Source organism: Thamnophis elegans, chromosome 13, assembly GCF_009769535.1.
Source record: "Thamnophis elegans isolate rThaEle1 chromosome 13, rThaEle1.pri, whole genome shotgun sequence".
Lineage (NCBI taxonomy): Eukaryota > Metazoa > Chordata > Lepidosauria > Squamata > Colubridae > Thamnophis > Thamnophis elegans.
Window position 1 is genome coordinate 18,950,425 of NC_045553.1, and position 13,531 is coordinate 18,963,955.

The 13,531-nt window shown below is 46.8% G+C and overlaps 1 protein-coding gene across 4 annotated transcripts; it reads left to right on the plus strand.

Annotated features, from left to right (window-relative positions):
* The first annotated feature begins 4,165 nt into the window (after positions 1-4,165).
* On the plus strand, positions 4,166-11,297 carry DGUOK (deoxyguanosine kinase). 4 transcript variants are annotated; one of them, XR_004256386.1, is made up of 8 exons: positions 4,166-4,254; positions 4,328-4,434; positions 4,667-4,857; positions 6,302-6,449; positions 6,976-7,091; positions 7,554-7,653; positions 8,280-8,594; positions 9,104-11,297. XR_004256386.1 is itself a non-coding variant. In XM_032229264.1 (7 exons), exons 1-7 carry the CDS (start codon positions 4,188-4,190, stop codon positions 8,346-8,348), a joined length of 798 nt encoding a protein of 265 aa, XP_032085155.1. In that variant the 5' UTR covers positions 4,166-4,187; the 3' UTR covers positions 8,349-11,297. The 4 variants fall into 4 exon arrangements, 2 of the variants coding, with proteins under 2 accessions (XP_032085155.1, XP_032085156.1); XR_004256387.1 differs by having other exon boundaries at positions 8,280-8,401; XM_032229264.1 differs by having other exon boundaries at positions 8,280-11,297.
* Positions 11,298-13,531: the final 2,234 nt, after the last annotated feature.

Here is a 13,531-nt window from a genome sequence, read left to right on the forward strand (position 1 = left end):
CGGGGGGGAGGGAAGGGAGGTGGGGATCTAGGGGGAGGGGGGGAGGGGGGAAACATAATATGTGTTAAACTTTAAGGTACATGATTGCACTTGTATACTGTGGCTTTATAATGTTAGTGTTAAAACAGAACAAACCGAATATATTGGAAGGTAATAGAACAGGGGTGGGTTTCGACTGGTTCGCACCGGTCCCTGCAATCCGGTTGGTCGCCGAACCCGGAAGTAAGTAACTTCCGGGAACGGCAAAGCCCCCCCCCGCGCGCCCGCGCGCGCCCGCACACCCGCGCCCGCTCCTTACCCGGTTTTTACGAATTCTGCGCTTTCCACGCATGCGCAGAACGCATACAGCGCCTGCGCGATCCTACAGGAGCAGCTGGAGCATCGCGCAGACGCTAGTACGCACGCATGCACCGCGTGCGTGTGCGAGGACGCCGCGTGCGTGCGCGAGGACGCCGCGTGCGTGCGCGAGGACGCCGCGTGCGTGCGCGAGGACGCCGCGTGCGTGCGCGAGGACGCCGCCTGCGTGCGCGAGGACGCCGCCGGCCTCGTTCCAACCGAACCGGTTGGAACAGGGCGAGAAACCCACCCCTGTAATAGAAGTATACCGAAGGGAGGAGTTGAGTGAAAGAAGAAGGAGGGTGGAGAGAGTGAGAGAGAGGAGGAGGAGAAGGAAGGGAGGGAATGGATTAAGAGAGGGAGTGATAGGGTTAGGGTTAGATAGAGGGGGAGGGGAAGTAGGTGTAGAGGGGTATGTGAGAAGGAAGAATGAAAGTTGGAGGGGGTTGAAAGAGGGTGTATGGTGGGTCAAGGTGGTATATTTGGTTTGTATTGTAGGGGGCATTTTCTATATAAGTGAGGGTTGTGTTTATTACTCAATGTTATATGCCCCGGTTATGCACAGTAAACATGTGATTGTATAGAATGAAACGGAAATAAAAAAATATTATGCAGAGAAAAAAAAAACAAGTGTTCAAGTACACAAGTTTGGCCTATGCTGACTGGGGAATTCTGGGTGTTGACGTCTACAAGTGTTCAAGTACACAAGTTTCTCCTGTGCCGTGTGGGGGAATCCTGGGAGTTGAAGTCCAAAAGTATTCATGTACCCAAGTTTGGTCTGTGCCGGCTGAGGGAATTTTGGGAATTGTAGTCCACAATTGTAGTCCACAATTCAAGTGTGCAAGTTTGGCCTCTGCCAGCTTGGGATTTTTGGGAGTTGACGTCTACAAGTTTTAAGGTTTAAGGTTTATTAAAATTTGTATGCTGCCCACTCCCATCGGGAGTCTGGGCGGCTCACAGCAAGACAGAAACAGTTTAAATTTAAAGATAGAAAAATACAATATTAAAAATTCACATCATCCATTACATCTAAGCGGGGGTTGGATATCCAACAACAGCCCCAGGCCTGCCGGAACAACCAGGTCTTAACAGCTTTACGGAAGGCCAGGAGAGTGGTAAGGGTCTGGATCTCTGTGGGTAGATCGTTCCACAGGGCCAGCGCAGCAACAGAGAAGGCCCTCCCCCGGGGAGCCGCCAACCGGCATTGTCCCGTTGACGGCACCCAGAGAAGGCCCAGCCTGTGCGATCTTATTGGTCGTTGGGAAGTGAGTGGCAGGAGGCGGTCTCTCAGGTAGCCAGGTCCTAAACCACATAGGGCTTTAAAAGTAACGACTAGCACCTTGAAGCGAGTCCGGAGACCAATGGGGAGCTAGTGCAGCTCGCGGAGGATTGGTGTAACATGGGTGTATCTAGATACACCCCATATCGCTCGTGCGGCTGCGTTCTGGACCAACTGTAGTCTTCGAACACTCTTCAGGGGCAGCCCCATGTAGAGCGCGTTATAGTAATCCAGTCTTGAGGTGACGAGGGCATGAGTGACTATTCGAAGTGCCTCCCGGTCCAGGTAGGGCCGCAACTGGTGCATTAGGTGAACCTGGGCGAAAGCCCCCCTGGTCACAGCTGACAGGTGGTGCTCTAACATCAGCTGCGGGTCCAGGAGGACACCCAAATTGCGGGCCCTCTCTGAGGGGTGTATAATTTCACTCCCCAGGATAAGAGGTGGAATATCTTGAGTAACCTTGGGAGGCAACATCAATAGCCACTCGGTCTTGTCTGGATTGAGTGCAAGCTTGTTCGCTCCCATCCAGACCCTGACAGCCTCCAGGCACTGGCACATCACTTCCACTGCTTCGCTGAGCTGGCACGGGGCGGACCGATACAATTGGGTATCGTCCACTTATTGATGACATTTGATCCTGTGCCAGCATATGATCTCACCCAGCGGCTTCATGTAGATGTTAAATAGGAGGGGGGGGGACAGGACCGAACCCTGCGGCACCCCATATTTGAGGAGCCTAGGGGTCGACCTCTGTCCTCCAACCAACACCGACTGTGACCTGTCCGAGAGGTAGGAGGAGAACCACCTTAGGACGGTGCCTCCCACTCCCACCTCCCGTAACCATCGCAGAAGGATACCATGGTCGATGGTATCGAAGGCCGCTGAGAGGTCAAGGAGCACCAGGATAGAGGAATGACCTCTATCCCTGGCCCGCCAGAGATCATCGATCAGCGCGACCAAAGCAGTGACCAGGTCTGAAACCGGACTGAAAGGGATCCAGATAATCTTTTAAGACTTGCGTGCTTCAAATGCCAGAGTTTCTGGGCCAACATTTTGGTTGCTAAGCAAGAGTGTTGTTAAGTGAGTTTCACCACATTTTACAAGTTGGCCACGCCCACCCAGTCACATGGCTGCCAAGCTACTCCCACCTGGTCACATGGCCAGCAAGCCACTCCCACAAAGCAGGCCACACCTACCGAAGAGGTTCTAAATTTTTTTGAAACCCATCACTGAATCAATCTTACAGTGATTTTCTAAGTTTAGGTGACAGTTATGTTTATTCCTATTTAATTTAGTACACAGTTTTAAGGTGTAATCGACATTTATAGTTATTTCTAATGTTGCATTTTACATGACACAACGCTAATTTCACGTCATACTCCGAAGGTGAAGGAGGCTCCGGTGCGGTAGGGGAGGGAGCGGGGTCTGCACATGCGCAGAACCCTCCTCACCAGGCGGACCCATGGCGGGCGCAGGAGAGTCAGGTAAACACTCCTTCTGGGCCGGAGACTGAGGTTAATCTGGGAGGTCAGAGTAGGAATAGTGGTGTGGCCTCAAGATTTACCTCAGTCTCCAGGGCAAAAGGGCTGTGTTAATACCCATGTGTGACTCCTCCCACGCCTCACTTCGGAAACGAAACAAGAATCAATGAAGGAATACAACAAAACTCAATAATAATAGTTATGAGTAAAATAAGAGGGTTAAGATTGGTGAAATCCAAATGAAATACAGTAGAAGGGGAAATAATATAAGTTGAGCGGTATCGATTGATAATTGCTATTATAACGAACAGGAAGCTCCTGTTTGTATTGTATTGTGTAAATGTGGTGTACGTCTAAGTTTTGTGTGTGTGTATTTTATGTTTGTTAATAAAAAATAAATAAATAAAAATAAAATAAAAAAGAGAAGGATGGATAGGAAGTTGGCCCATAGATCACATTACAATCACACAATCTGGATACTAGCAGTGAACATTAACACAATTTCAGGAAAACTGAAAGTGGCAGTTTTTGATGGAATTTCTCCCATACGCATCTCTCAGGTTTCATTTCTGGGTGGGGAGGGAGTAAAAAAGATTGCAGAGGCCATCATGGCAGCATGTGAGAAAGCCAGAAGGGGCTGGTTAGTCAGCCCAACTGGTGCGTTACACTGGTGGCGGTGCCAGAATAGAGGCATGCGGGTGCTGAGATCCTTCCCTACTAGGGCCAGATTCAGCTTCCCACCATGACTCCAGGCTCCACTGCTATATTATCTACTCTCCCCCCCCCCCATTGCACTCAATTGTTTTTCCAGGGCACCAGGAAAGAAGCATATTTCTTCTTCAGGTGTGTCAAAGCTCTTTCTCGGGTTCCTTCATAGCAGCAGCAACAAGGTCACTCCATCTGCAGTGACGTAGAGCAGCTCTTTCCTTAATCTTAAAGGTGTAATCGACGTTTATAGTTATTTCTAATGTTGCATTTTACATGACACGACGCTAATTTCACGTCATACGCCGAAGGTGAAGGAGGCTCTGGCGCGGTAGGGGAGGGAGCGGAGTCTGCACATGCGCAGACCCTCCTCGCCAGGCGGATCCATGGCGAGCGCGGCGGGGAGGCTCCCGCGGACGGCGGCCAAGAGGCTCTCGGTGGAGGGGAACATCGGTGAGAGGAGGAAGGAGGGGGCGGCGGGGAGGGGTGGCCGGGCGGCCTTTGACGCCTCTCCTCCTCTCCGCAGCGGCGGGCAAGTCGACCTTCGTGGGGCTGCTGCGCAGAGCCTTCCCCGCGTGGCGCCTGACGGCCGAGCCGGTAGCCAAGTGGCAGGACGTCCGAGCCACCCGCCAGGTAGGCTGCACGTGGAGGGAGCTGCCCGCGGAAGCGACCCTCTTGGCTCTCCCGGCCAGCACGAGGTGCCCGAGCCTGTGCCGCTTTGGCCATTGCTCGGGCCGCGGCTGCCTGCTTGGAGCCTGCCCGCCCTGGGGAAAGGAGACGGAGGGAGAGGGTCGGTCTCCCTCCGCCTCCCTCTCCCCCGAGCGGGCGGGTGAAGACTAGGAGGGCCGCTCTTCCTTCTCCTCAGGGCTCCGCTTCCCCCTCCTTCGGGAACCTGCTGCAGATGATCTACCGGGAGCCTTCGCGCTGGTCCTACACCTTCCAGAGCTACTCGTGCCTGAGCCGGCTGAAGGCACAGCTGGACTCCCTGGCTCCCGCCCAGAGCCCGCAGAGCCCGGAAGCGGCGCTGGTCTTCGAGAGGTCGGTCTACAGCGACAGGTATGGCAGGGAGGCGGTTGGCTTTCTCTGCCTTCACCCTCCCACCCACCCACCCCGTGGTCGCAGGTAAAAGGAAAGTGGGGGTGGGAAGGATACTGCCCCCCCCCCCCGAAAGCATAACCCCAGGAGAAACTCTGTTCCCCTGACTCCTTCCCTGAAGAGCAACAAAAAATCCAGGAAAGAAGCCCCAGATAATAAAAATGCTCCCTCCTCCTGTTTCCTTTCTCTTCAGAGAAAATCCCCATGGCAGGCTAATGGTCTCTGCACAAGCCCCGCTCACAAAATAGATTCCGTTTTCCTCTGTAAACTGAACAGCTCAGTTACAATAACAACATCTTGGGCTGGCTGACTCAACGAGAAAATCCGGCTAGAAATAAAAACAGATATACCACTTAATAGGATTAAGGTCACATTATCTGACAGGATTAGAACCAGGGCCAAAACCATCCCTCTTGAGTTCCAGCGGGGGGGGGGGGGGGGGCGCAAAAAACCAAAGGAATACAAAAGCAAATCTCAGAGTTTGCAACACTGAAGGGTATAAAAATCTCTGTACTCACTGAGTCAATTGTCCAGCTGACCCCGAAGCCACTGCCTTACCAGCACCATTGGATTCTATCCTAAAATCTCCTTTCCAAATAGCCTGCTTCCCAGTTCTTTTTTTTCTCACCAGCGCTTATCCCTCCATCCCGACTAGAGAGAAGGAAGCAGAGAGGAACTTTTTCCTTCTAACAGGGAAGAGGAGGCCTGCTCTTAAAAGGGAATTGGTGTCCAGCCTTCCTCTATTGCTACAATCTGATAAACAAAAAGGTTTTCTTAAAAACGGAAGATTTTGATTTGGTATGTTTTTTAGTAATGACTACCAAATTTCACAATTCATTAAAAGAAAAGAGTGGGGATTTAAAGAAACAAATATAAAAGGAGCACTGACTGATTGATCCATCCATCCATGCATCTCTAGAAATCATAATTCACTAAATTTTGTGAATTATTGTTTATGAGATACAGTATAAAGTTGGCAGCAGGCACAAGCTGCAATTATTTTACAAGCGCTGTAAGCAGTGGAAGGCAGGGGTCCCAAACCCCTGGGCCTCAGCCTGTTCAGAATCCGGGCCACGCAGCTCAATTTCTGCAAGTGACGGGCATGCACGTGAGCAAGTGCCTGCTGCTCATGAACATTGAGCTGCATGCACAAGCACCTGGCCCTTGTGCTGAACCATTTCCTCTTTGCCCCCTTTCAGTGGTCCACACAGCAGCTTCAAATTATCAGGAAAAATATTTTGGGAAATATTCTTGGAATTGGCCAAGAAGGGGCTCGCACATGAACATTGGAATGGTTCTATAACAGGCAGGGGGAGCCTGCACCCTTCAATATGTGCATAAGGTTAGATAACTGAATCCTTGCCTACTTCAAGGTGGTATCTCTGGCTTGTGTCTCCTGTCTCAGGTATATCTTTGCAAAAAATCTCTTTGAGATTGGCCACATGACTGAGATTGAGTGGATCATTTACCAGGATTGGCACACTTTCCTCCTGCAAACCTTTGGGGACCAACTTGCCCTCCATGGCTTTCTTTATCTCCAGGCCCCTCCAGAGGTAACGGAAAGGAACTGTTTTATGTTCTGTTCCAAGCTTTCTCTCTTCTCATTACTGTTCTTTGCTAGTCTTTGGTGTACTTTCATAATGATGTGTCTCCTGTTTGAGCTCTTCTTCCTAGCTGACGCCTGTTTCAACCGCCTTCAACCCATGTTCTGTGCCAGGCATTAAAAACAAACAAACCTCAGGTTCCTCCAATTCCTGCATTTCTGTTCTAACTCAAAATCTGGTAGAATAAATGCTAGACTGTGAAACCAGCAGTACATACCTACCCCCACCCCCACCCCTCGTTAGGTTTTTAGCAAATTGGACCTGGCAGGAGCAACAGCCAGTCTTGTGAGAAACTCAGCAATCCAGTTAGAGCCCCTTGCAGAAGAGATCCCTTCTGTTCCTTTTCTTCGAAGCAGCTGTAGGGTGGGGGGAGCTTAGTACCCTGGCAGGAAGCCTCCAGTAATTGGTTGGGCAAAAATCCCCAGAACTTTGGGGCATCTTGGAATGGTTAGCAAGGTTGTTTTCTCATTTCTAGGTGTGCTTTGAGAGACTGCGCTGCCGATCCAGGCCTGAAGAGAAGGAGGTCCAGCTATCTTACCTGGAGCAGCTTCACGTCCAGCATGAAAACTGGCTTGTAAAAAAGACTTCTGTGTGGGTCCCAGCAGGGGCTATTCTCCACCATGGCTGACATGACCATGGCCTGCTTTCTGGGAAGGATGTTCATGGAGGCAGCGGGGGAAGAGTCCTAGGAATAGTGCCATGGGAGAGGGTTGTAAATGGGGGAGGGGAGGAAGGTTGGGGGAGAAGGACCACGGCAATGTGAAAAAGAAGGGACTACCTGAAAAGAGCTTGGAAGTAGGGTCTGGAAGGCCACCCAAACTCTGCTTATGCCAGCTGAAAGGGGAAGGACTTTTCCACTCCGGACCCGAGACTCTGCAGGGAAACCTGCATGTCCAGCTGAGCCCCACGATGGGCACAGTGTTCTTGGCCAAGAGCTGTGATCACAAGTGAACATGATTTTGGCTTAGGACATGAAGAGACACTCAGCAGTCCACACAGGCATCAATTAAATCAAAAATATTTTCATTAGTGAATATATTTTTATTCCCGTAGGAGCCATTCTGGAGCTCTAAGAGATGTGCCTGTCTTGATTCTGGATGTCACAAAGGATTTTGAGAATGATCCAAATGAACAAAGCAAGCTTATAGGCCAGGTAAGACATGTTGGTTAAAATAAGAAAGAATTGGTAGAGCATGAAAAGGGGACTAATTCATTGGGTTTTTTTTAATCAATGCACGTTATTCATTAAACCAAACAGAACAGTGGCCAGCTGGACACCTTGAACAGGATGAAACGGCCTGCTTGAATGTGGTTTAAAGCTTGCTGTCTCCATGCCAGACATGTGGCAAATCATTTCTTTTTTAAATAACCCTACAGTTCAGCTTGTCAGAAGTGGCCATCTTGTATAGGGAACACCAACTTCCTCTCCAATCAGTGCATTTATTTCATCCACAACATGGGTGAAAGAAATGGGGAACAACAGAGATGTTGCATTTGGAAATCCCCCACTTTGAAACTATTCCTGCTTCACACCTGGGTGTCCAGAGGCCATTAATGCCCCCATTCTCTGTTTGATATGAACAGAACTATGGCTAAGAGAAGTTTGGAGTTGGAGTTTGGAGTTTATTCAATTTGTAGGCCGCCCTATTCCCTGAAGGGACTCACTACAAGCCATAATTAAGGCTCTGCCTCATATTCTCATTGTAACATACGGGTTTGCAAACTTGTCAGTTCTGGTTTCCCTAAGTTCTTTTTAAAGGGTCTTTCTCTTTTTCACAGGTGAAATTTTTTATGAAAACTCTCTGTTCCAATTCTTCACCTTCTATCTCTACCACAGTCTGCAACTGAAGGGAGTTGGATTCTGCAACTGAGAGCTGCTTGCTTAATACTAAGGAAGCCATGTGAGTGGTCTGCCTCTTTCCATCCAGGCAGATACCAAACTCCAGGCAGGTCAGAGAGCCTAGCAAAGGCTGCTGGCCCCAGTAGGAAGAAGAAGCCTTTTGGAGCTATCCTATGGCCAAAGGCGGGGGACCGTCCTGGGCCCAGCAGAGGGCCTTAGATGCATTCCTCAGGCTGCCTGGGACTGCAAGAAAGGTGGGCAACGTCTTTGATGGACCTGCTATCTGTCCTGCTGAACTCTGCCCACAGGAGTCAAACTGCAGCTGTGGACCAGCTTTGCCTGATTAGCTCCCTCCCTTCTGCTGCTGAATTTCTGGCACCCATCTGACATGGAGTTACATCATTACCTCTTGTGCCCTTTAGCTCACTATCATCTCATGAGTCCTGCTCCCAAACGTCTTTTCAAACATCTCTTTTCCCAAGTCTTGAATGCTTCTTGAGTGCAAGTGTGGCTCCTCACTTCCCTCTCTTGTGGCTTCAGCCAAATTGGCATGTCTATTGCATTCTCATAGTAAAGGGAGAAATCATTTACAAATAGGTTTTCTGGGTCAGGGTTTGTAAACTTACATCTGATTGAATGCTTTGTTGGAAGTGATGCTGCCGCATGTTCCTGTAAGACTACTGAGTCACTCATAGGCTTGCAGGGCAGCGTCTTCCCTCCCCTGCCTCATCATACTGATGACTTGTTGGTTTTCTTTTTGTAGGCCACACTGACTTCCTGTTTGGTCTTTATCAGGAGTGGTAACTGGGCATTTATTTTCCCTGTGGATCATGACAAAACACTACACGTCCTGAAGTTCTTTTTGACTCAATCTTGGGCTTTTGCTACACCTGGCAGTTGTTTTCTGATCCAAATATTTGCACTGTCCCAGACCTACCTAGTACACAATCTGTGGGGTTTTGTGGACAATTCTGAAGAACAATTGGCCCCACCCTGTTGCTTTCTTCAAAGGCCCTAAAGATGTGGTCTTGTCAGTGAGTCCAGGGACCACAAATTAATTGCTTTTTTAGCCAAACGCTGCCTTTGTTAGGCACTGCTCTTGATTAGGAAAGCAGGGCTGTTTTTCTGAATTTCATGTCCTGGGTAATAAAATGAACTGACTGAAAGTGTCCAGTTCACTGATGCCTAAGATCATGATGTGTACAGGTAGTCCTCGACTTAAGACCATTCATTTGAAATTACTGTGGTGGGGAAGAAAGGGGCTTACAACCCGTGCTCAAAGCTGCAGCCATTGTAGCACCCCTGCGGCCACATGATGGTGATCAGGGGTCTTGGCAACCCACAACCCAGGGGGTTGGACTAGATAACCTCTAAGCTCCCTTCCAACTCTGGTACTGTTACTATCTTACCTGAAAGCTCAGAAAGTCGATAGGGAAGGGACCTTTCTCTATGCTGCCTGCTGCCTCCCCTCCCTACCCTGGGCTAGAGGGAAGGCTTTCTGCCTGGAGGAACAAAGCATCTCTGCATAGCTGCTGCCTCCCCCACCCCCTTGGGCTAGAGAAAAAGAATGGCTAACTTTCTAGTGCACCGCAGGAAGGAAGCCAGTAAACTGGACCAGTGCAAGGAAGCTTGGATCATTGGAATGACCCTTTCCCTGGCCCAGCAGGATGGCTCTGCATGGAGGGAAGCTGCCTGCCCCTTTCAGCAGCAGCTCCTTCCTTCAGTTTAACCACCATGCAGTCACTTAGCTACTGCACCTGCGAGGGCAGGGCCTATTACAGCTTAGGACTGTTATTTGGCATGTTCCATTATGGTCATAACCTGAGAACTATCTAAATCCATTCTTCACAACGCTGAGTTTTCCCATACAAGCATACAAGTCCTTGACTTACAACCATTTAATGACTTCAAAGTTATGACTATATTAAAAAAGTGATTTACTACTGGTCTTTGCACATGGTCACATGATCAAATTTGGCTAGCTGGCAAATGACATGCATTTATGAGGGTCCCTAGGGCCTCCCAAGAAGCAAAGTCAGTTGGGAAAGCCAGGTTCGCTTAACAATCATAATTCATTTAATGACCACAATAAAAAAGCTTGTAAAATTAGATACGACTTACTTAACCGCATCATTGGCAACAGAAATGCCAGTACGATTGTCATTGTAAATCAAGAACTGCTGTTTCTTGCCTGCCATATTCCCACTGTAATTCTGTCTGCAGCTTTTGGGGAGGGGTTTTTCCTGCAGAGCAACATGACGGGCAGACCTCTAAAAAGCTTTAATCTAGCCCCATCATAAATGCCAAAAGATCCTCTGCTCTTCTTCAATGATGTGTTGAATGCCATCTGACCAGAGGGATCCATTCATTGCTTTATTTGTCCATTTGGTTAATGCAGGGGCTCAACCCCCGGGGCCATGGCTCATTCGGAACCAGGCTGTGCAAGCGGCAGGTGAGTGTGCACACATAGCTCCATTATTTGCTTGAGTGGCAGGCATTCATGTGCCCACCGTTTGCGCAAATGGGCCCCTGTTGCTCACACACAGCCATTTCCCCCCACACACCAGTCCGCAAAGCTGGAAAGGTATTATACTCATTACAAAATAGATAGAAACCCATCTATCATATGGCATACTGTCACCTATCATACTGTCAATCACTTCTCAATTCCCATGGTTTTGTTAGTAAAAAAGAAAGGTTTGAAAAGCCATCTAGTGAGTTTATCTTTATTCCTGAATAAAAGATATTAAATATAAGAATTTAAAGAATGAGAAAAAGCTAAATAAGACACTTCTAAGAAAGTTTCAAATAAGGAATAAGAAAAATTCAAAATATTGAGACTTTACTATAAGATTTTGGAAATAATTACATAAAAACAGCTTTTCATGGGAACTACATTTTTTGTTCTATTGTAAATCAAAACAGGAATTCAACTTTATGATTTAAGAAAATTGAACACTAGAGGTCACTAAAGATTCCAGACCAGTAAAAAGAAAAAAAAAAGTTTGTCAATTGTTTTTGGTTAGTAGCAAAGTTTATAAAATGACACAAAATGTCAGCACATCTTCCGGAGATATTTGAAGAATGGGATCAGAAATTAATAGCTATATTGTCAGCAGAAATGTTTGCTTTTATAGACTATATTCCAGTGGTGAAATTCAACACTTTTTACTACTGTCTGTGGGCATGGCAGGGGAAGGGTACTGCAAATCCCCACCCCTGGGGGAAAGATATTGCAAAATCTCCATTCCCACCCCACACGGGGGCCAGCCAGAGGTGGTATTTGCCCATTCTCTGAACCACTCAAAATTTCCGCTACCAATTCTCCAGAACCTGTCAACTTACTGAATTTCGCCCTTGCTATATTCAAAAGACGTTAACAAAAGAATGACAAGTATGAAAGAGTAAGAGATTACAGGATAAATTACAGGAACAAAATTTGCTCAATGCAGAATTATTAGAACCATAAATATTGGAAAATTGGAAAACCATGGACTGGAAGAGAAGACGACTAATGTAGACACATAAATTATAAGCCAAGAGAATGACTTGTTAAGGACTTACTACTGGATATACAAAAAGACTTACTAATTAAAATATAAATGATAAACAAAGAGAATGACCTGGATAATGACTTTTTATGAATTTACCAAAGAGATTTGTTGAAGCCTTTGGGATAAGACAAAGAAAAATTGAAGAGAGATCAAGTCTTATGACAACATCGGAATAAATTAAAGATTAAGATTGTTAGAAGTGCTTTTATTAGTTTATAAAAACATAAAATACAAAGAAAGATTAAAATAATGGGAAAATAAGAGGAAAAGGGGAAGAGGAAAAAGTGTAGGGTAAAAATGGGAAAAGAAAGAGAAGCATTGACTTTGATTCTTCTTTGCACAGTAGAATAAGATAACATAGAGCCTTAGCTTTTTGCTTTTACTGAGAATATATATTAGCCATTTCTATAACAAACCTATCTAATTGGCAAAACCCAAAATCAAAGTGTCATTTTACTCCCACCTCAAGCATAAATTCCAGAAATGGTTTTCACTTCTTGTCGTTAATTAAAGCAGTCAATTTAGCCATCTCTGCTAACTCCATCAGCTTTTGCAGCCATTCATCCATTGTGGGAATTAGAGTATCTTTTCATTTTTGTGTACAGAACATTATTGCTGCTGTCAACATATAACACCAAAGGTCCATTTTTTTCAAGTTCTTTGTCTATTAAATTCTGGTAACCTTTTACAGATTTTTGCTTACATTTGGACCAGTGGTGGGATTCAAAAATTTTTACTACTGATTCTGTGTGCATGGCTTTATGGGCATGGCATGACTTGATGGGTGTGGCTTGATGGGCGTGGCAGGGGATGGATACTGTAAAATCTCCATTCCCACCCCACTCCAGGGAAAGGTTACTGTAAAATCCCCATTTCCTCCTGATCAGCTGAGACTCAAGAGGCAGAGAATAGATAGGGGCGGGGCCAGTCAGAGGTGGTATTTACCGGTTCTCTGAACTACTCAAAATTTCCACTACCGGTTCTCCAGAACTGGTCAGAACCTGCTGAATCCCACCTCTGATCTGGAAAAGTTATTGGCTTATGGATCTGCATGTAGATAAGAGACAGGTAGTAGAAAGAAGATATGTTTTTTGTAACATTGCAGGGTTGAAGAATTACTAACTTGTTTAGTTTTAGAATTGTTTGTACTTATGATGAAGATCAGAAGTAACTTCTTTAAATATTTCTTTTCCTTTTTTTCCCTACAGTTAGTCCTCAACTTAAGACCACAATTAAGCCCCAGATTTCTATTGTTAAGCAAGATACTTGCTCCATTGCTCCATTTTACAGCCTTACTTGCCATAGCTGTTAAGTGAATCACTGCAGTTGTTAAATTATTAACACAGATGTTATGTGGATCTGGCTTTCCCATTGACTTTGCTTTCAGAAGGTCACAAAAAGTGATCACAGTCCCTGAGAGACTGGAACCGTCATAAGTACATGCCAGTTGCCAAGTGTCTGAATGCTGATCACATGACCATGTAGATGCTGTGGAGGTTGTAAATGTGAAAAATGGTCACAAGTCCCTTTTCCTCAGTGCCATTGTAACATCAAACAACCACTAAATTGTAAGTTGAGGACTCCCCATCCTTTCTTTTTCTTTTCTCGCCTTTTTTTCTCCTTTCTTTTTTTCTCTG